This window comes from Strix uralensis, chromosome Z (assembly GCF_047716275.1).
Source record: "Strix uralensis isolate ZFMK-TIS-50842 chromosome Z, bStrUra1, whole genome shotgun sequence".
NCBI classification, from domain to species: Eukaryota; Metazoa; Chordata; class Aves; order Strigiformes; family Strigidae; genus Strix; species Strix uralensis.
This window is the reverse complement of record NC_134012.1, coordinates 90725022-90746974: the sequence shown is the minus strand read 5'-3', so window position 1 is coordinate 90746974 and position 21953 is coordinate 90725022. Positions and strand designations below refer to the sequence as shown.

Below are 21953 nucleotides of genomic sequence, written 5' to 3'. Positions count from 1 at the left end.
CTCGGCTTCGCACAAGGACAGCAGAGAGGACTGGCACCATGGGAGGCTTTTACTTTTTTTTTTTTCTCTCACATTTTTACCTTTTTTTATAACAAAAATACCTACTGGGGCCAGATGCTGCCCCAGGCAAACAGTCCGTGTGAGCAGCCCGTGCAGCAGAGGGATGCTGGAGCAGTGGCCCTTCCTTGGCCCAGGGGGGCAGGGAGGGGATGTGGGATGGCAGACCGAACCAGCGGGGCTGGGACCACAGCAGAGGTGCACAGCTCACGCAGTGTTCTCCGTGGTGGCTGCTGTGTAGATGACCTTGGATTTGGTTGGCGAGTCCAGCCTGGTGGGGGAGGAAGGGAGGGAGTGTTAAGAGCAGGCTAATCCACCTTGCTGCCCAAGAGACTGCTCTTAACCCCTACTTCTTATGCCCCAGACCAGTGCTACCCCGCTGAGCCCCCTCCTCCTGCAGCTCCCCATCACTCACCGTGTGTTCTGGCTGCGGTGCTTGTAGATGTATAGCAGGAAGGCCAGTGCCGTGATGGCAAAGAGTACCCCGAAGAGGACAGCCAGCACGTCCCCTGCAAGCCAAGCACAGGCATGTTACCCTGGGGATGGTCACCTGAAGCTACTGGCTGAGGGATATGGGGCAAAGCTGAGGCAGGCCTGTAGCCCAAAAGGACGCTTACCTGCGTGAAATGAAGAGCTGGAGTGTCCCTCTGCAAAGGAGACAAAGATGAGAGGATGAGAACCAACTGCACAGATGCTAGGGCTGCCCCACAAAGCCACTGTGGCTGCCTGCCCCCCAGCTCATCACACACTTGCCAGGACCCCCCTTCCCTGGCAGGTACACCCCCCAGCTGCTTTCCCTCCTTCAGGCCAGCCCCTCACCTACCTGTTGTTGCTGAGCCATCATTACCTAGAAGAGAGACAGCATGGTCAACAGGTTGCCTGAAGTGTTTGGGGAGGGAAGTGTCAAGCCTGCAGGGCTTCATGCCTCGCCACCAAAGCAGGGCTGCCTGCAAGACTGCCCATCGCCCATAAGCAGGCAGGGGAGAGCGGCCTGCCAGGTCCCCAGCAGCTCGCAACGTCTTGCTGCAGGAAGCCTAGCCCTGACACCCTGCCAGAAGCATTGAGGGAAGGTGAAAAAAAAAAGTATCCCTGAATCACAGCCCACACAAAAGCCTTGCTGAGCCCAGTCAGAAACGCCCCCATTGCTGTTGCCACTGCCCGGGAAGCAGGCAGGGAGGGTGCAGAGCGCTGCAGCACCCCATGAATGCACCAAACCCTGCAGGAGACCCCGGAGAGGAACATGGGGTGAGCCCAGCAGGCAGCAACCGTGGGGACAGTTGCCTGCAGCGAGATGGTGAGCAGCTGCCCAGGAGGAGGTGAGCAGCTGTTGCCGACAGGGCATCCTGCACGGGGATGGCTCGGTGGCCCGACATGCTGGGCAGGAGCTGTGCTGGGCTAATATTTACCCAGCATGACAGCGTGGCTTTTAAACAGCTGCATTATCATCTGTACACGGCTCGGGTATTGCGCACAGAGTGGCACTATCTGTGGGCTGTATTCAGCTGCATAGCCACTGCGGGGAAGCCGCCGCCTTCACCCAGCAGCCAGGGGCAGGAGTGGCTGTTCTGAACTGGGGGTGACTGGGGAAAGACCAACAAGCGTGGGCGCAGGAGGTGCAGCTGCAAGTGGAACAATATGTGACCCCATAGCACTCCGTCTTGGTGCTCAGTGGCCCCAGGGATAAAGCAAGCAGTTATCAGCACCGAGGTGAGGAGAACCCCAACAGCCTCATGCATGCAAGGTGGGGTCCAGTAACCTCACCCAGGAGTACTGGGACAGTGTCCTGGCACTCCAGGAATAAGGGCTTCGTGGCTTTGTTAAAGTGGGAGTTGTTGGATAGAAATAACAAATAAGGAAAGGGAAAAAAAAAAAAGGTGAGCTGGGTAACTACCCCCTCACCCCAGCCTTGGCAGCTGGAGGCTTTGGAACAGCTTCTGCATGAAAGTGGTAAAAGAAAGGCTTGGAGGTAAATGGAAAATATGATAAAGTATCTAACAGGTTTACCAAAGATAGAGCATGCCAGCCTAACCCGATATCCTTCTTTGATAAGTGATATTCTAGACAAAGAAAATGTGGTAGATTTTATCTCTCCCGACTTCAGTGAAGCATTTGATGCAGTGCCACATGGGAAACTGCTAGCCAGGCTGAAGACCATGGTGATTAAAAGCCTTCAGCTGTTAGCGAGCTGGCTGCAGGTGGGACGGTGAAGGGAAGTGCCTTGCACCATGGTGTGTGGTTACGGAGGCATTGCCCAAGGGCCTGGGACCAAGCCTGTGTGCTGCTTCTATTAGTCACCTTGACACAAGGTGTAGGAAATGCTATCAAAACAGAAAAGGAACAGGATGTTGGGACAGAAAAACCCCAGTGACCTCAGAGAGCAGCAACAGGCAAGAATTCAGTGATGCAGAGCGATAGTCACACCTAAGTATTAACAGGAATTTCTACTCATCACTGGAAGCCACTAATGCAAGAAAGGCCTTCGAGGACAAACCGAGGATGGGCAGACACGGATGCCTCAGGCAGGGGACCATGTGCCTGGCCAGATGGCTGCATGGCCCCACTGGCAGAGCACAGCCTTAAGGAGGGGTCCCCTGCACTGCCCTTCCCACAGGGTTTGGCGGTGGGGTGCTTGCTGCAAGCCCGTACCTCTGCAGCTCTTACTGAATTTAGCTATTGCGTTTGGGGATGAAGCTAGCTGGGATGCTAGGACCTTGATGATACACACCCCCTAGTCCCACTACTGTTATTTCTGCAAGGCCAAGGATAAAATAGTTCCTAGAAACCAATCTTCCCCAGGCAGGGTGAGAGAAGTGCAGAAATGAGGGAGAGCAGGACACCAAGACCAGTGCTGCAGTAAGTCACCTGCCAGGCAGGGCTACCCCATGCAAATGCTGCACTTTTGTAGGAGACGCCAAGCCTTGACTCCTGCTCCTCACTCCATCTCTGCACCCCTGCAGCTGGGTGCAGCCTGAGCACGCTCACATGCTCCTTACCAGTAGGCAGCTGCTTCGCTGAAGAGAGGGTGGTCTGGAAACTCGCCAGCACCCGTCGCCCGTGCATGTCCTGCACCATCCGGTAATTGTTCTGCAGAGGTTTGTTGTCGTCGTTTCTCAGGCTCATCACCAGTATTGACATCTGTAAGGAGAACGGCGTGAGCAGAGCAGGGTGCATCCTGCTTTTGGGAGCCAGGTGAGCCCCAGGTGACTGGCACGGATGGTGCACACCTGCAGGGAGAGGCTGAGCTCATTGCTCTGACGGACCTGTTCATGAGAGAGTAGCATGGTCTGGTTGAAGACCGTCCACTTCACCGTCTGGTAGCAGGGAGGGGTGGTCAGAGAGCCGTTGTAGTGAAAGTAGAGTTTCAGGTTGGTAGGCAGCAGACCTGCGATGTTGAATCCAGACACCAAGACTTCCTCGCCTGGGAGAAGAAACACCATGGGAGTGAGATCACGGAAACCCCTTGGAGGGCATCAGGCAGGACCAGCACGGGGATCCCAGGCAGCCCGGCACTGCATGTGCCAGGGTCCACACTGCTGCCCTGGAGAAGGAGCAGTGGGTTTGCCCTGGAGGCAGAGGAAAGCACGTGCGAGCAGAGGGCACCTTGGAGAGCTGTTTCTGTACAAGCTGTGCAATGCTCCCCTTCTCACATACACACAACAAACGCCTGCCACAGCCTCTCTCTGCCATGCAGCAGGTTGCTCTGCTGGGCTGCAGCCCCTGAGACACGTACTAAGTGGGGCAGGGCCTTACCTTCTTTTTGGATTTTGTGCAGATGCCCAAGTATCTCCTGATAGTATGGGTTCTCCCTCGGCCCAACCTGCAACACAGAGACCCCACAGTAATGACAAGGACAGGGGCTGAGACTGGCTGGTGATGGCAGTGCCAGCAGGAAGGTGTCTCTCCCTGTGAGAGGCACCCTAATCCTCGTGACCCCTTCCTCCAATCAGGGCTGCTCTGCCCTCTCAACTGCCCTCTCTCCCCAGGAGCATTTGCACCTTTGTCAGTCCCCAAAACTGTGCCTGACTCTGCCCATCCCAGTCCTGCCTTCTCTCTGTTCACCCAGGGATGATCTATGGAACTCACCTCCAGGAAGGCTCCCAGTACAGCCAGGCCATCTGGGTGGATCATTGCCTCCTTAAAGGTGTCATACTTGGTGTTGTAGTGGACCACATGGATCTGGAAGGGAACCGTACAATCCCGATGCAGGACGGGCACCTCCAGGAGGTGCTCACCCCTACAGGCCTCCAGCCTGCCAGAGCAAGGGCCAGAAGAGACATGCACCCATAATGAGCACCCTCTCCTAAGAGGGGAATATGCTGGTGGGACCAAGAAAATGTGATGCTGCAAAGCAGCAAGCATGAAGGTCTGCCTGCAGGAACTTCCCTGGTCAGGGAAAGCAAACCAGCACTCTGCCCTAGATACCAGGGGGTCATACTGCAGAGTGAGGCTCAGTCTGAGGACAGCAGCTAGAGAAGGAGAGATAAAACCAGATGGGAGCTGGCAGAGCAGGAGGACAGTGTGTACAGAGTAAACACTCCCTGCAGCTCCCAAAGCAGGCTGCTCACAGCCGCCTGGGGAGCTGGCTCCCCCAGCCCAGGGACTGCCACAGCTCCTGCTCCATCAGCCCAGGGCCAGGCTGCGGCATGGGGACAGGCTGCACCACTCACACTCGCCCAGCCCCAGCCCACCTGCGGGCAGAGCATCCTGGAGGGTGGTCTCCCACTCGCTTCTGCACCACAGGCCGCAGCGTGAGTCTGGCTCAGCACCAAAGCTTGGCCTCCTACACTGAACTCTACTGCTGCAGAGCTGCCCAGGGAGAAGGGATCCTGGCCAGGGGTTACAGCGTTCATCCAGTGACAGTCAGAGCCCTGGGCTAGGAGCAAGACAGCACTGCAGTACCTTCCCTGCCCAGCGCCAAGAGAGGGGAGGATGCATCCACCACCATGAGGGTTCCTTACCTCTGCAGCAAAGCGGTGCCCATCGATAGTGTGCTCTGAGCCAGGTCCCGACGAGGAGCCCCAGTGCAGGTGCAGCTGCACGGCTCGGTACTGCTGGGCATAGCCGCCAGTGATGGCCAGTGATTGGGGCAGCTCAAGGAGAACTGCAGAAACAGAAGGAAGAGGTTGGTCAGTAAAACACAAAGCCCAGTCCATCCCACAGGTACACAGAGGAGATATCTCAAGGGAGAGAGTCACCCTCAGCTTCTGGAAATTGGTCACAGCAAACTTGCTTTCCATCTTTCATGAGGCTACAGGCAAGCCAATACCCAGACCTGTGCCAATGCAGCAGGGTTCAACTTTCAACTTCAGGTTGCAGGACATCTCAGTACATACATAAGCTTCAAAAATAGCTGCTATGAAAACGCTGAAAAGGGAAGAGCCCCTCTGCAGAGACTCACAGGGGCCAGCTCCAAGTCAAATGTTATCCAACAATTTATTCAGTAAGTGAGAATAATATAAAAAGAGATCGTGGACAAAATTCATGGGGAAAGATACTGGCAGAGTGATGAATACCTATAAGAGCAGGGCAGTTGGACAGAGTGCTGCAGCACTTGTCGAGCTGGGACCTTTCACATAAAGCAGCCTGTGAGCGTCTGACAGCACTGGAGCTGGTGGCACGGAAGCATTAAATCTTTTGAAAGCATTAAGAGCTAAAATTTTGCCGCTTTGGGCATGGTAAATATATACTTGGTTTTACCTTTTACTTTCATGTGGTTTAGCCAACTATCTTGGACTCATGCAGCAGTGTGGCAAATCTAAAAGCTGAGTTACCTGGACACATGGCAAAAATACCAGAAGCATTCTTGGACCTGAGAAAGGCTTCTCAGCACCTTTCTAGGTGCTTCTAAGCACCTTTTCCTCATTTTTAATATCAACACTTTTCCTTCCTCCCTCTTTATAGGTGAAGTGTCCCCTAGTCACATCACCGAGCTAGGGCACAGATTCAGGATTATCTACGTAACAGGGCTGTGATGAGTCATTTGTCCTCTCCTGTGTTCCCTGCCACTGGGTTCAGAGATACAAAACTCAAATACGGGAAGTGGGAGACTGCTCCCTACCTGGGAATTTATACAAAAGAAATGTAAAAGCAGATATCTAAATCACTGCATTCCTTCTACTAGCTACCTGAGCCATTTTCAGGACCTTGAAAAAGCTTACACAGCATACACACTTTATATTACAAAAAGGAGTGACTGTACAAGTATCTTACTGGACTTGCAACTTTTTATTTATTTATGGCTTTTCATAAAGCAGACAGCTAGTTGCCAGAATAAAAAAAGGCATCTTAAAGCATGTGAGAAACTACTTCCCCACCCCAATGAAAATGCTTTTCTAAACACCAAGCAACACCAGATGCCAGGGTGTCTAAAATAGCAACTACTGAGCTCAACTTGTTTAACTCTGCAGGCACGCTAGGGCAGAAGGCCATAATATAAAGCTCTGTGCATGCAGAGTGCGGCTGATCTGACCATGCACGGCAAGTCCAACCTGTTGAGTTTGCTGTATACACAGGTCAGCTCCATTTTGCTAGCTACCAGGGCAAGGGGGTGCCTTATCACACTGTCAGTGAGTTTTCAAGTCCCTTTCTCCACCACCTTTTCTTAGCTTGGGGACTGGCAGACACCAGCGTGAACAAAACACTCGGCTTGCTCCCAGAAAAAGCTGGTAGCAACCAGGATCCCCAGCTGTGGGGTGCTGAGCGGGAAGATGTGGTTTTCCTCCATATCTGGCATGGTGAGACTGACAATAAAATACTGTGAGTTGTGTCCAGACCTTCCAAAAAAAATTATAAAACTGGACATGGGAAACAAAAGACCAATAAAAATTTCTTAAGATCTTGAGATAGCAACCTGAAGCACAGAGTTAAAGAAGTTGGCCAATGATGTGTCCTAGAAGACTGAGAGATAGGTACCTTAAAGGCTAAGTCACATCAGATACTGACTAGTCCTTTGAAAGTGAAATGCAGGGGAGGAACAGCGACTGCCAACCCACATCAGAAATACCAGGGACACATTTTTAAAGGAAACGTGGGTTTTAACAAATTCCTGGAGCCAGCTCCCAAAGGCAGTGAGTGGCAAATTCTCCATCTCCTGGTTTCTCCCTCCAGCCAGGACAGCATATGGACCTGTGAAGGTTCAACAGCCCGATGCTTCCCTTTTGGCCTTGAAGGCAACATGACTGCAACCTGCAAGAGAAGCCCCTTCCCAGAGCCCAGGGGAAGGGCATCAGACAAGCCCCGTTCTGCTGGGAGATGCTGAGCAGCCTCTGCTTGCGTTCCAGCCTGTGTCTTTGCACCCACCTGTGTGCCCGTTGTTCCTCAGGCTGAGCTTTTCGTTGGCGGGCAGGCTGTAGCCAGAGAGCTGGATCGGCCGCAGCTGTGGGCTGAAGATGGTCTTGGCTGTGTCAATGTTGATTGGTGACTGCACGTTGCCCCCACAGTCCAGGTAGTCCACACCCCAGTGCTCCCGGTCTGGTATAAGGAGGAAGGGAGGGAGTGCCAGTGAGACTGCCCGGGCAAGGAGCCCGCCAGAGATGAGGTTTGGTGGGTGGTGGGGAAGGGGACAGGCACTGGCCAGGAAATAAGCCATGCATGTAAGGTTAGTTTCCATCAAGCAGCTCTGTGCCACCATGTGACTGCATGCAGCTGTATCGGGAAAGGTCTCGGAGCATGGTGAGTGCCAGGAAAGTCTATTTTTGGGGTGTTTGGAAAGAGTGCGAGAAGATCATTTACAAGTGGACTTGGCAAGCTGAGTAGCTGCTGCTCTGCAGCTCATCACACGCTTGCTGCCTTGCACAGCCTGGCCCCTGGCAAGTATTGACCCACCGCTTCACCAGCACTGCTACTCGAGCGAGGTACCACAGTGTCGCTGGGATCACGCAAGCCCACAGCCACAGGACAGGTTCCCGGCTGTTAACTGCACTGATACAGTCCTGCAAAGGGCCAGCTCACATAGCTGTGGTGGCTGTTTAAACTGTCACCTCTTCCCAGTGCCATAGCTCGGATAAGCACGGCTGATGGCCCAGAAACTTCTCCGTGCACTGCAGGGGGCTGCTTCTAGCACACCTCAGTGCAAACCCAGGATCATGCCCAGTCCGGGCCCTTGCAGGAACCCCATAAAAATGGAGCTGGGCATTAGCAGGTCAAAGCCAGGCCCTGGTCCCAAGCAGAGTGACAGTGCTGGGGCCTGGCCCACCACTGCAGCAGGAAGGGATGTGTTTGTGCTAGCACTGCAGTAATGCCCATCATGGGGGCTGTGGAGAAGCCCTCCAAGCCATGATGGGTGGGCAGGGCCAGGCAGGGTGGGGAGGGAGGGTGACAGAGGACAGGGGTGAGGACACAAGGTAATCCCTGGGCAGGTCAAAGTCCCAGCATGGGCTGCAAGTCCAGCCTGGAGAGCCCAGCTGCTTTCCCACTTGGCACAGGATCAGGAGAGCTCCTGTTCAGGGAGGAGCCTTGCCCCAAGGAGCATTCCCCCCACACCCAGGGGGCTGGGGAAACCCTTGGTGGAGCCGCTGCTTCCTGCTCAAATCAGAGCAATCCCCAGCTCTTCAGCCCATCCATGCCCAGGTTTGGGCACCGCTGAAGCATTAGGGTCAGGCAGGCGGGAAGGGTGAGCCATGGAGTGCGCACAGGAGCCCTGTAATCATTAACCATGGCTGGCTCAGGCCCAGAGTCTGCCAGGTGGTAGGAAAAAAGCAGGAGTAACTGCAGGGTATTTACCTTCATAGCTCCAGTGACTGTGGCCAGGACCTTGAAAAAAAAAAAAAAAAAAAAAAAAAGAAAAAAACACATGAATGGAAGGGAAAGGTTGGCAGCAAACACACCTCTGCGAGGCAGTGCTCCCAGCCCTGGCAGCAGGTCTTGGGCTCCCACTGCCTTCAATCCCCCTCCCTGCCTTCACTTTCCCGCTTTTCCCCCTGCCCCAGCAAGGGGGATACTCCTAGAGGGCACTGCCTCCTCTTAGCAGGGCCAGGTCTCCCGAAGTTGTTGGCCAGAAGGAAAACTCCAGGGTTTGACACTTTGTTATCATCCTTATAATGGAAAAATCAGAGATACTGGCTTCCGTCACTGAGCAGCTGTACCAGTGCTCTTGCAGCTCCGGAGCAGCCAAAACATCCCACATCCCAAGACAAAGCACTTTAATGAGGCAGGCAGGTCTGCAGCTTCCCTGTTCAGGTTCTGTAAGCAAGTGCAGCCAGGGAAGCGGCTGTCCTGGTGGCACTCCTGCAATGCTGAAGCACTGGAGAGGGTGTGGGGAAGAGCAGCTCCCACACCATAAGGAGCTTGAGCAGCAAGCAGCATTGCACTGTGCAGACACCCTCCTCCCACCAGAGAAAGCAGCCCTGGGACTCAAGCAGAGGAAGCAAATCAGCACCAAAACCTTGTCTTCTTCAACAGCGAGTGCCCCTACGATGGGGGCAGACTGCCACAGGAAAATGTGCCAGACCAAACACCCGGCTCCTGTCACAGCAGCCTCCTGCCCCAACTCACTCGACCACCCAAATCCCCATGCAGAGTTACACGAGGGTCCTACCATGCACAAACCCTTCTCTAGGAAAAGCAGGAGAGGGGATGGAGGAGCCCGTGCCAGGACCTCTGCATGTCCCATGTCCCCTATGGAGCACCCTGTGGCCATGGCAGGCCCTGGTGTGCCCTGAGCCTCCCACGGCTCAGGGTGTCCCCAGTCTGCAGATCTAGAGGGAGCAAAGCCCTCCTGGGGCAGCTCCTGAGCTTACAGCAGTGCTCCACACACCAGCCCTTGCACCATCACTCTCCTCTAGAGCTGCCAGCACAGCTCAGGCTCCCAGCATGTTGCTAGAGCTGGCCTTAGAGATGCCTCAGAAACTCTTCTCAGATGCCCCTGACCAAAACACCTTGGCTGTCACCAGCCCTTCTGCATGCAACCAGCTCCAGGCAACCCTTTGCGGGGGATTTGGATTTGCGGGGTTTTGGATGCAGGGCTTGCATTTACAGAGAAACCTGGCCCATAAGGATTATGCCCCTGCCCTGACTGGCACAACAGGTAATTCACGGGCTCCTCCCCTGACCTGTCCTTATGAGCATGCTCGTCACTGCGGACAAGGCTGTTGGCACATCCCAGTCCAGAAGGGCACGAATGGAGGGTGCCAGGTCACGACAGGCTTGGGGTGAAGGGTTGCATGCAGTAAGGGGCAGCATCTACACCCAATTCCATCAGCTCCCCAGGGTGCAGGGACATGAAGGTGCATTTAGCAGGTACAGTCCAGCCCTGATACCATCTCTATTCCTTGGTAGGGCCAGATGCCTGCCAGCCTGCCCAGGAGGCAGGAGGGGCTCAGCAGGCACTGCTCCCATCCCCATCGTTGTTGCTGACAACAGCTATCGACAGCCACTTGCTATTAATAGAAGCAGATTCCAGCTCAGGGGTGAGAAAGGAAGAGGCACACTTTCCCAGGCCCAGATGTCCTATACGAGGCCCAAGCCCAGCTGGATCCTGCCCTCCTCGCAGCAAGGATCCAGGCATGGGTGCTGCTGGGGACCTTTGGTGGAGCTGCTGCCTTGGAGAGTGGATGGCCACAGCAAAACTGGGCTGGGAAGGGCTGGAGGGTGCTTAGGGGCACTGGGAGTTGCAGAGATGGGAACAGCCCTTGGGGTTCCCTCCAGCATTGCCAGTGACTCATCCCTACAGCGGTTCTGATGCTCAGGATTCACTTGCCCAGGCACGGGGTACTCCCAAAGGCATATAAAGAAGGGGCAGAAAGCAAAGGGCTTGGGCAAGCCACGGCTGCCTGCATCAGGCAGGAACACGTGAGCCCTGGGACAGGCTGCAGTGCCCTCTCCATGCCTACAGCACTGCTCTGGGATGCACCCAGCTGTGCTGCAGCAAGCTGAGATTCATCCTGCCCACCCTGCTCACACAAAGGTAACCTGCTCTCCGGTCACTGATTATGCATCAAAATTGAGACTACACCGACCCTCCTCTGGAAACACCCTATATCTTCCCTCACCCTGTCCCCCCTCTCCTGCCCCACCTGGCACTGTCTGCATGAGGTGGTCATGGCTTGCACACAAGAGCCACGTTTGCTGCTTCCTACGAGAGTGCCTATTGGCATGGGGAGCCCCCCCGAGGGGCACTCACATCGGGGCAGTCCTGGCACAGGTAAGGCACAGCAGCCTGGGTTTGGCACACAGTGCCTTGGCTCACTGCACATGCCTCAACCGGCACGGCCCGCCCCAGCACCTCGCCTTCTGCTCACCTCCAGGGACGCTGCCTTGACAGAAAGCAACTCAAACTTCATATCGTAGATTAGAACAATGGCACCGTGCTGGCACCTGCCCTGCTGTGTCAGCACTGTGCCATCCACCTCAGGCTCCCACGTCACCCTGTGTCTGTCTGTTCCCACAGCCAAGGGGGTTCCAGACCCTCCTCGCAGCTTCCTGCCAGCTCAGCGCAGCAGCTTTGAACACCCCGAAGGCTGCAGTGCACCCAGGAGTTGGATCGATCCACCACAACGCAACAGACTTTCCTGGGCATCAGAGCCAAGAGGACCCACGAGAACTTATTTATGCAGTGAAGCCACACAAATATGTTTTCCCCATCCTGTGGATCTGTGCGCAGCTTACAGCACAGCCAGGTCACCCACTCAGGAGGCATCTCCCAAGCCCAGCTGTGAACGGTTGGTGCCCCTTGGCATATGCACCGAGCGCTGCAGGAGAGGATCGAGGCGAGTCCAGCCCAGGCGGTGAGTCGGGCTCTCAGCATCTGCCCCGACCTCAGCGTGGTTCGGAGGAGCCCTGCAATACTCCGGTCCCTTCCACGTGGGGGCATTCGCAATCTCACAGCCCTTTGCCATGAACATTAACCCACTGCCCTGCCCAAATGTCGATTTGCATAATTTCAGACTGCCTCCCACGCTCCCCGCCGGAGCACGTCTTCTCCCTTGGAAAGCTCTGTGGTGCCAAGTCTCCTTTCTGCTGAACTGCTGCCACTCACCACAACAGATGTGGCTGCGCCTCAGCAGTGGGTGCTGCAGCTCTTTGCACACCTTGCCCTACCTCTGAGCACCCACAGGCCTGGGAGGGACTACAAAGCACTCCCAAAAGCGTGGGGGGACCTTGCTGCTGCTGTGAGCACACTGGGATGTAACATGCAAGAAGAGGACTCCTTGCAGGGGTCCCAGTAGGAAAATGTAGTAGGGTATCAACAGGAGCTGCCTGCCCTTGCAGGTGAGAAATCCTCCATGCTCAGTCACACAGAGTCCCTCCAGTCCAAATGAGCACTAAATGCGACCCCCCTTCCCCCAGCAGCCTGCAATCCAGCCGAGTCTCCCCCTTTCACTCACTCCCTCCTTCGTGCTTTCTCCCGTTGCTCACGCCCTCTCGGCCCTCCCATTTTGGGATACTGGCGCTGCCGAAGCGCCAGCTCCCTTCCCTCCTTGACATCTAACACCATCCAACAACACTTTCCTGCCGCGTCCAGGCAGACGCTGCCATTACCAGCGTGCTGCTCAGCATGTCCTGCAGCTGGGGAGGAAGGGTAGGAGCAGCTTTCGGCAGGGTGAGGAGCCAGCACAACCGCAGGCCGCTGCTAATCCCATGTAGGAAAGGCACCAATGCAGCAGGCTGCTCTGGGAAACCTCACCATGGGGACATAGGGATGGACCCAAGGGACTCAGGGTCATTTGCACTAAGCAAGAGATACCCCTCGGCAAAGCCAGGCATAAGGAGGGAGAACAGAGGGTCTGCCCTACAGGTCTGACCCCTCCATCCTCAGCTTTTGACATTTTAGGGAGTACACAGCCTGAAGCTGCTGCAGGGCACCTGACAACACTGAAACATGTCTGCCATTCACCACGTGGATGCTGCCTGGCACCAACACAACCATTGGTGCTGCCTGCTTGCCTTGAATTCCAGCAAAAGTTCGATGGCTTGTGTGTGGTGGGCAGGGCAGCAGGCTTGCGTCTAGCTCAGACATCCCGCTCTCCTATCGACTGGGCACACCATGCCCTGAGCTCAGTCACTGGGAGCACTGGGATACTGCCAGAGCCTCCTCTCCCTGTTGGGACCCAGCTCTGGGCCAGACCTGGGTCAAAGCCCTGTGGGATGAGGCCAGTTTGCAGGGGATGCCAGGGCAGGACCACCTTGCTGTGCCCCTGAGTAAGAAGCCCTGTCTGCAGATCAGTCCCAGGTTGTGGGGGGACCAGTGGAGCCCATGGCCCAGAGAAGAGGGAAAGCAGGATGTTATTCCTGATGCGGAGCCAGGAGGTACCAGGACATGCAGAGATACACAGAGTGCAGGTCCCAAAGCAGGGACCAGCCACAGCAGCCAGGTCCCAGCCTACAAAAGACATCCAAGCATTGAAAGCAATAACCTGATCATGGTACCCAGGCTGTGCCACTGTGCTCATGCTGCCCACAGCCAGCTCCTCAGGCCAGTCTGTGGCAAGCACGGCACAGGCATGGGATCCAGGCAGTGGGGTGTACAACCCAACATCCTTCTGCCAAGCACCATGAAGAGCCTCTCTATGGGAGAGCTGTGCCATCCCAGCCCTACATCCACCAGCACAGCCCTGGCTTCTCCATCCAGACACATGCCCCATGCAACATCCATGCCCTTTCAGCCCAGAACACCATCCCATGGGAGCAGTGATCCCTCCCGAGCCTGGCTGCATTAAAGCCCCTTTGTGTTTATAAACCCTGACCCACTGCAAGCCTTTGGGATCAGCCTTTAATCTGCCACTGGTAGCACAGGTCACTGTGGGGATTGTTCTTTGTGCTCCCCCCTCCTGGGGGAGGGCTGCTTGGGCTGCAGGGCCCAAGACTGGGCCAGGTCCCCCCACAAAGCGGCAAGGGTTTGGGTAGAGGAAGGCATAGGGCAGGCTTTACTCCAGGGCACATTCCTGCTCCCTGTGAACCCAACTGCCCCAACAAGTGGCAGGGGAAAGAGGAAACAATCACGGAGCGCTGCAGAGAAAGGGCCACCCCAGCAGAAGGGATAAAAATGGGGAAATCCCAGATCAGTGCTTGGAGCTGGGGAATGAGATGAGTAAGGAATATTAAGCAAGAGAAATGGACTCAGCGGCAGAAAAAGAGCATCAGGGAATGACCAAGAAGAGGACATGGAGAGCAGGATACGTCTGAACAGGAGGGGGAGAAGAAACAGGCTGCAGTGTGAAAGGGAGTTATGGTATCCCAAAGACATCCACAGACTCAGGTCTCTGGGAAAGTCAGATGCTCCTCAGAGAGCAACCCCATGGCAAAACCTCAGTGGCAACCCCACCCCGGCTTGTGTTGAGCACTCAGTCCTGGGGGACCACCAGCCTTGCCTTGTGCACAAGCCTCGAGGAAGAGTGAGCCAGCACGTCGCCCGGCAGTGGTGCCATGCAGCTTCTAGTGCCCGTCAGGAGCCTTGGTGGGTGCCTGCCAAGACCTGCTCCTTCACAGGACTCCAGCCAGATCTTCATCCTCTTAACACTGGTACAAGCATGGGCCAGGCTGTCTGTTCCCTACCTACCTCCCTGCCACTTCCCACCCTTCACCTCCTTTTCCCATCTCCATCCCAGTCTCCCCACCCACCCATCCCAAACCCCATGCAGTGCCCAACCACTTGCTGCCAGCGCACCACACCGGTATGCTGAACGACTGATGCGCTCCCACCCTGTGGCCTGGGTTACTTCATCTCTGTGGCAAGGACCATCTGCGTCCCCATCTCTGTCCAGTGCTCAGCCCGGCAGGAGCAGCTCTAGTAAGAAATGTGATTCACTGCAATAACAAAAGCAGCTCCTGGCACCAAACAATTGTCGGTCGTACCACAGGGCAGCTGTCCTGGCACAGGTCAGAGCAACTCCTTACCAGAGGCAAAACCAAGGACACACTATGAGGCTGAGCCCGGGAAACAAACCCACAGGCAAAGCTGGGACAAGGAGCGTAGCCAGGGACAGGATCATCCCAGTGCAGCGTTCAGCCTCACGAGAGCAAACGCATGGCACTGCCCCAAAATCCCTGCCGAGTGCTTGGCAGTGCCACAGTACCGAGTCAGAAAAGGGACAGAGACCAAAGACCCAGGACTTCTATCCCAAAACAGTGACCCTGAAATCTGAAAGCCCCCACACCACCAGCAAAACTCTTGAGGAGGGGGGGGCACACAACACCACCCAGCCCTGAGTTCAGGCACGTCCCCCATTCCCCATCGTCGGCCATGGAACAACCTCGCAGTGGGGTCAGACGCCGTCCTCGCTGGGCTGTGGGGGGGCAACGTGGATGCAGGGCCAGGAACAGTGGACCCCGCTGGGAAGAGGCCATGCTGCAGGACAAAGGGGACCGGCTGCAGTCCCGCCACACCGGGGTCCGGGGCTGGACCCTCCGGGCAGTCCCGGCAAGGCGCTGCTTGTTGCACAGCCCCGGCTACCCCCACACCAGCCGCTGTGAGCCCCCTAATCTGATGCAAACGGGACACAGTGGAGGAAAAGAGCTGCACAAAAGGCGGGGGCCCCCAGCCCCTGGGCAGGGGTCGGGCCGCACAGGAGTTGGCGGGAGCGGGGACAAAGGCAGGGACGTGCTGGGGGGCGGGGGGAGGCAGCTCCCGCAGCTGGGCGATGCGGGGGGGGGGGGGGGGCACAGCCCCACAGGAGCACCCCACACTTGGGCCCCTAACAGGGGTGCAGCAGGATGTACAGCAGCCCCCCCTCAACCAAGCAAAGGGAGAGCTCCCCAGCATTGGGGACCCCCCAAAACATTAAGCATCCCGAACCCAGCACCCCATGCATTGGGGTACCCCATGCATCAAGGATCCCAAACCCAGCAAGGGGAGAACCCCATGCATCGGGGCACCCCATACACCAGGGACCCCAAACGCAGTATTGGGGTGCTCCACGCATCAGGATGCCCACGCACCAGGGACCCCAAACCCAGCATCCGGAGCGCACCGTGCATTAGGGTGCCCCGTGCACGGGGGACCCCAGACGCAGCCGCGGGGTGCTCCACGCCTCGGGGCGCCCCGCGTACGGGGGGACCCCCGCTCACCTTTCTCCCGGGAGTGCGGGGGGTCCTCGCCGCCGTGCTCCTGGTCGTGCTCGCTGCCGGCGCGGCCCAGGGCGGCCAGGAGCAGGAGGGAGACCCGCAGCGCGGCGCGGCTCATCTCCAGCAAGTGCGCGGGTGCGGGACGGCCGGCGGCGGCTCCGTGCCTGCCTGGCCGCGCGTACGTGAGAGCGGGCGGGGAGGAGGCGGCGGCTCTGACTCACTCCGCCGTTACCTTTTATAGGGGCTGGAGGCAAAGTCTGCCGTCGCCCGGCCCGGCCCGGCCCGGCCCGGCCAGGTGAGACGCGGGACTCGAACCGGGGACCCCGCCGGGGGCCGTCCCGACCCCAGCCCGGGCCCCCGCCGGCACATTCCTGGGGCCCCTGCGCGGTGGGCGGGGGAGCCCCGTCGACTGAGCGGACCCCTCAGCCTGGGTGTCCCCTCTCCTCAGCGAGGGGTGAAGGATCCCTCAGCCTGGGTGTCCCCTCTCCTCAGCGAGGGGTGAAGGATCCCTCAGCCTGGGTGTCCCCTCTCCTCAGCGAGGGGTGAAGGATCCCTCAGCCATGGGTGTCCCCTCTCCTCAGTGGTGGGTGAAGGATCCCTCAGCCTGGGTGTCCCCTCTCCTCAGTGAGGGGTGAAGGATCCCTCAGCCATGGGTGTCCCCTCTCCTCAGCGAGGGGTGAAGGATCCCTCAGCCATGGGTGTCCCCTCTCCTCAGTGGTGGGTGAAGGATCCCTCAGCCATGGGTGTCCCCTCTCCTCAGCGAGGGGTGAAGGATCCCTCAGCCATGGGTGTCCCCTCTCCTCAGCGAGGGGTGAAGGATCCCTCAGCCTGGGTGTCCCCTCTCCTCAGCGAGGGGTGAAGGATCCCTCAGCCATGGGTGTCCCCTCTCCTCAGTGGTGGGTGAAGGATCCCTCAGCCTGGGTGTCCCCTCTCCTCAGTGGTGGGTGAAGGATCCCTCAGCCTGGGTGTCCCCTCTCCTCAGTGGTGGGTGAAGGATCCCTCAGCCATGGGTGTCCCCTCTCCTCAGTGGTGGGTGAAGGATCCCTCAGCCTGGGTGTCCCCTCTCCTCAGTGAGGGGTGAAGGATCCCTCAGCCATGGGTGTCCCCTCTTCTCAGCGATGGGTGAAGGATCCCTCAGCCATGGGTGTCCCCTCTTCTCAGCGATGGGTGAAGGATCCCTCAGCCTGGGTGTCCCCTCTCCTCAGCATCGGGTGAAGGATCCCTCTGTGGTGGTTGTCCCCTCAGCAGTGGGCAATGGACCCCTCAGCAGTGGGTGTCTCCTCAGTGGTGGGTGAAGGATCCCTCAGCAGTGAGTGTCCCCTCTCAGTGATGTACACTTAAGAAAAGCATTTCTTGAGGGTAGAGGAAGACACAAGTCTGCTCTGGGCAGAAGTCTTGCCTTTCTGCTCTTCCTCAGAGGTGGCAGGAAGCATGTGGGTGCAGCTCAGTGTATGTACATAGTGTACCTGGATCCCAAAAAGCTTTGAACAAGGTCCTGCACCAAATCTTCTTAATCCATCTCATGTTATAAGATGCTGGTCTCCATGGTTAAGCAAACAGGCAATGGAAGGTAGGATAACAGGTCAGTTTTCAAGGGGAAGGGAGGTACCTGAGATACTTTCCTCAGGAGCTGCACTAGGGCTTGTGCTTTTCAGCACTTGTGCTTTTCAGCATCTTCATAAATTGACAAAGAACACGAGCAGTGGTGGGACAGAATTAGTTGCGACACTAAGGCAGTAAAGGACTGAAGCTGCCTTGGAGAGTTCAAGGGGGCAATAATGGTGCTGAGTGACGGGGCACATCAATGGCAGATTCCAGTCCATGTTGGTAGAGGCAAAGTGATGCACATGTGGTGTAATCAAGGATGGATGGCTTGAGGGTGGACTTAAATTAGCTAATGCAACTCACAGAACAGAGATCAGAGAGTCATGGTGATGTCAGCTCACTGCTTGCCAAGAAAAAAAGTGAAGTAAATCTCAGGGATTATCGAGAAAGAAAGCACAAAACAAAAAACCCGTGTCCTGCTGTTGTACAAATCTTGGGTGAAACCTCCTCTCAGTTATTGCCCATGGTTTTGTTTCTCCCGTCACAAAAGGGTCAGAATGAGAAACAGCAGGTGTGGGGCCTCAGGGCTGTTCGGGGGCAGGGGTGGTTTTCAAGCAAGGAAGGAGCAAAGCTGTCCAGATGGGTGAAGTGAAGTCTGTGCCTGTAATATTCCAGCTTGTACGGGATTGGGGAGCGGGGAATGAGCACTTACTTTCTTAGGATAGCGGATTTATAGCACAATCAACTGAAATCATCAAACAGGAAGCTTGAGTCCAACCAGCAAAATATTTTTTCATGTGGTGCAGAACGGAATGGAGGAACTCCTTTTCCCAAACATGCAATTTGTGCACATGCAAGAAGATATTGGAAAAGTTAATGGACTCCTTGCCCCGTGGTGCTGCCACAGTCCCAGCTCTGTGCCATGCCCCATAGGCCCCACACCTCTGCTGAACCAGTTTGCCCAGCTGTTTCCCAGCCCATATCACTGGTCATCCCAGCACCTTCCTTTATGAATGTGCTCGGCGTAGCCCATGTGAATACATCTGCAGCCACAGCCCTGCCGTCACTGCAAGAGGGCTCAAGACCTGTCAAGCAGTACAGAAGATTCTGTTAGGGCTGGGGCTGGATTTTGTGCCAAGCAGAAGAAACCTCTCCTGAGAAGTTGGCAGCTGGGAACACAAGCCACTGACTCTTGGCAACCTGGCACCATGGGCTCCAGCCCTCTGCTTCACCAGAGACATTCCCTTGTACCTGTCCTCTCCGGAGAGCCCTGTCTCCTGTGGTGACCTGCAGATAGGATCAATGCACTCTCAAACTGCAGACTTTACCCTGATTCACCTTGTTCCTTCCAACACCAGATAAACTGAACCATCAGATAAGAAGACACTCATTTATCAAGGCTCAAGGAAACAAGACTGGGGGAGGAAAATAAACCATAAACCACAATTCCAATGCTCTTTCCTTCTCATGTTCCTGTGGTTTATCATTTTAATGGTCTTTATCCTGAATGAAAAGGAAGAAGGCAGATGGATATGGCAGAGGAAGGACAGGGTCACTCTATCCCTTTTTTAGGACAAGCCCTATGCGGTTCCCACCTCACAGCTGAGTATATCCCTTCTGTTTGCTTCCCCAGAGAGGTTACCCTGCATTCCCTGCTTCGACTCTGCACAAATGGAGTAATCGTGGAGCCATCACCTTTGCTGCTCTATCTTAGGTTTCATTGTCTTCCCTCTTCATTGCTTTTTGAGGCTGAGCATATCATATCACAGAAGCCGTAATTGCACATGTCTTCTTCCAGCTATGTTCTCTTATACTTTGTCAGCTTTTTTGTAGAGATGATACTTGTCAGATGGGGACACTGTTAGGATGAAAGGTGACTCCACCATCAGGGCACTTTGTCTGGATCTGCCTTCTGGGAATGCTGGGCGCTGTGGGTCTCAGCCCCATTCCATGAGCCTTGCAGGCCAAGTGGAAGAGCACAGCGTTTGTCCTCCTGTACAACGTTCACACCCATGTAATATCCATCGGGCTTCTCTGGTAGAATTCTGTCAATTCTGTCAATTGGGTAGAATTCTGTCAAGATCTGATCAGCTGAATTCAGGCCCCTGTAAGCAGCCCAGCTCTGTGCCCTTCCTTGTTATGAAGTATCTTGAAATGCACAGCATCAAGCCTCTGCTCAGATCCAGCCTGAGACACAAAGCACCGACGTACCAGGGAGCTTCTCTGATCCTCAGCAGCACAAGACACACTGGGCTGAGTTAGAGTGGATGTACTTCTGGAAACACTGGCTGGTCTTGTTTTAGCTTCAGTGCTGTGGGGAGGGATGACCTCTAAATGCTTGTAGAAGGGTTTATTCTCAGGAAAAAGATGTAATTCCCAGGAAAATTAACTCATGCTAAGGAAAGGCTTGGACGTCTAGAAGAACTTTGGGACTCTGGGCCTGTTTCAAATTTGTACCAGTAATCCTTTCCCACGGGATATAGTAATGAATTCCTGAGCTCTTTTGCTGGCTTATTGTCGATTACTTTTAATGTAACAGCAACGGGCACTAGTTCATGAGTGCTGTTGTTGTGCCTATTCACGTTTTAGAAGTACCCTGGATGACTTCCAAATTAAACCAGGCTGATCTATGCCATTCACCAAGGTGAATCCCAGACACCAGCACCTGCAGTTTGTAGTTTGTTACCGAGGTTTGGTTAGAATTGCTTAAATAATAATCTTTCCTTCAAGGTGATGTTAGACTCTGCTTTGCAATTGCAAAAGTCTCATAAAATGTCTCCTAGCAACTTTTTATTTTCATCTCTATAGCTGTACATTTATTGTACCGGTACCATCGGCTGCCCAAGCCCTCCACCACCACAGTGCATGGCTTATCTCCAGCCAATAACCAACTTGCCTAAGGGTAGGATGGCAAGGAATATTTTGAGGTGGGAGTGTTAATTAGCTTGTTGCTGTCCCTTGATTTTCTAGAATAATAGATCCTAGTTTCAGAGTAACCCCAGCACCTGTGTTATGGGGTTCTAGTCCCAGTCTGGCCAGATCTTGGCCTGCTCTTCTCTGTAACTGAGCTGTAGGAAGCAGGTAGCCAGAGGAGCCAGCTGGCCTGGGATCTCCTGGACCAGGGCCACCCTGTGGTATGGCAGCTGCTTTGGAGCTGTGAATTCTAGCAGCTCTAGTAGGGATGGTTTTAAAATATTATTTTTAAAAAAAATTATATGCAATTACAATGTATAATATTTACACATCCATTGTTACCTATTAGTAAAAACTAAAAAAAAATAAAATTTTGATTAATGAGAAACTGAATTTTATTTTAATTTTAAGAGACTTGCTTCCAAATCTGAGTTTCAAAATATCAAAACTTCTGGAAGCTAGAAAGTCTGACTTCAGGCAAGGTCTACGTAGGAACCTCTGGACCCCTGTGTCAGTCTGTTCCAGGTAGGCAAGCAGCCTCCCCAGCAGCTGCTGGCAAGCACCAGCTATAGCGCTGTCCCAGCAGGATAAAAATGTGGAGAGTCAGAGCTAGCAAATACTTCCAAGAGCAGTGAGCTGCACCACGATCTCTGTCAAGCAGTGAATAAGTCAATCCTTTTAATTACAGCAAACAGAACAAGATTTTACCTATAGCTATGTGCAAATTAGGACTGACAGCACTTGCCTTGGCACTGAGTCTGATTCCCCCTTTGTTAAAAAGCAGCTACGTGGCCTCCCTCACAACTTGATCAAGCTATATGTGGAAAGCAGTGGTCCTCCTGCCCTGTACTTCCTTGGGCTTATTATAAAACATCAGTGTTTATGAATCTTTGATTTTTTCCATTAAATTGTATTTATTTGTTCCTATGTGAAGGTTCCTCTTTTGGTAGCATTTATTCCCTGATGTATTTATAGGCAGCAACTCTATCCCTTCTCAAACTGTTTTTTGAAATGTTAGAAGTCTAAAAGAGCTTAGCTTATCAGAAAATAAATGCCCCTTCTTCTCCCGATTGCATTAACCCTCTGTACCTCTTCAAGTTTTAATTAACCTTTTCTGAATGTACACATGCTAAATTTTATGTCTAGCCTATATGGAAAATAGTTCTCCTGCTACATGTGACACTGCGCATAGTAAACACACAATCAGGTGGTTTGCCTATTCTTCTTTTCTGTTTTCCTAAAGTAGTTGATACAAGGAGTTCTCATTAGCAGCTCACCAGCACTCACGAATACAAGCTTTCCTGCTACTACAGACAGTCTCCACAACCCTGCTGCAACAGCTTGATTTTCAGCTGCAATGGCAGTGTTTCCCAGCTTCATGTCATTGGCATATTCTTGCACTTCGTGAAGGTTCCCAATGACAATATGAAAGTGGGTCC

The 21953-nt window shown here is 54.6% G+C and overlaps 1 protein-coding gene across 1 annotated transcript; it reads right to left on the bottom strand.

The window, feature by feature from the left end:
• Positions 1 to 31: 31 nt before the first annotated feature.
• Positions 32 to 16262, bottom strand: LOC141938119 (carbonic anhydrase 9-like). Its single transcript, XM_074856633.1, has 12 exons — positions 16060 to 16262; positions 8779 to 8808; positions 7357 to 7527; positions 5016 to 5158; positions 4141 to 4233; positions 3808 to 3874; positions 3318 to 3475; positions 3051 to 3192; positions 881 to 904; positions 675 to 704; positions 473 to 566; positions 32 to 328 (listed from the first exon to the last, which is right to left on the bottom strand). The coding sequence occupies exons 1-12, from the start codon at positions 16172 to 16174 to the stop codon at positions 265 to 267; spliced, it is 1131 nt and encodes a 376-aa protein (XP_074712734.1). The 5' UTR covers positions 16175 to 16262; the 3' UTR covers positions 32 to 264.
• Positions 16263 to 21953: the final 5691 nt, after the last annotated feature.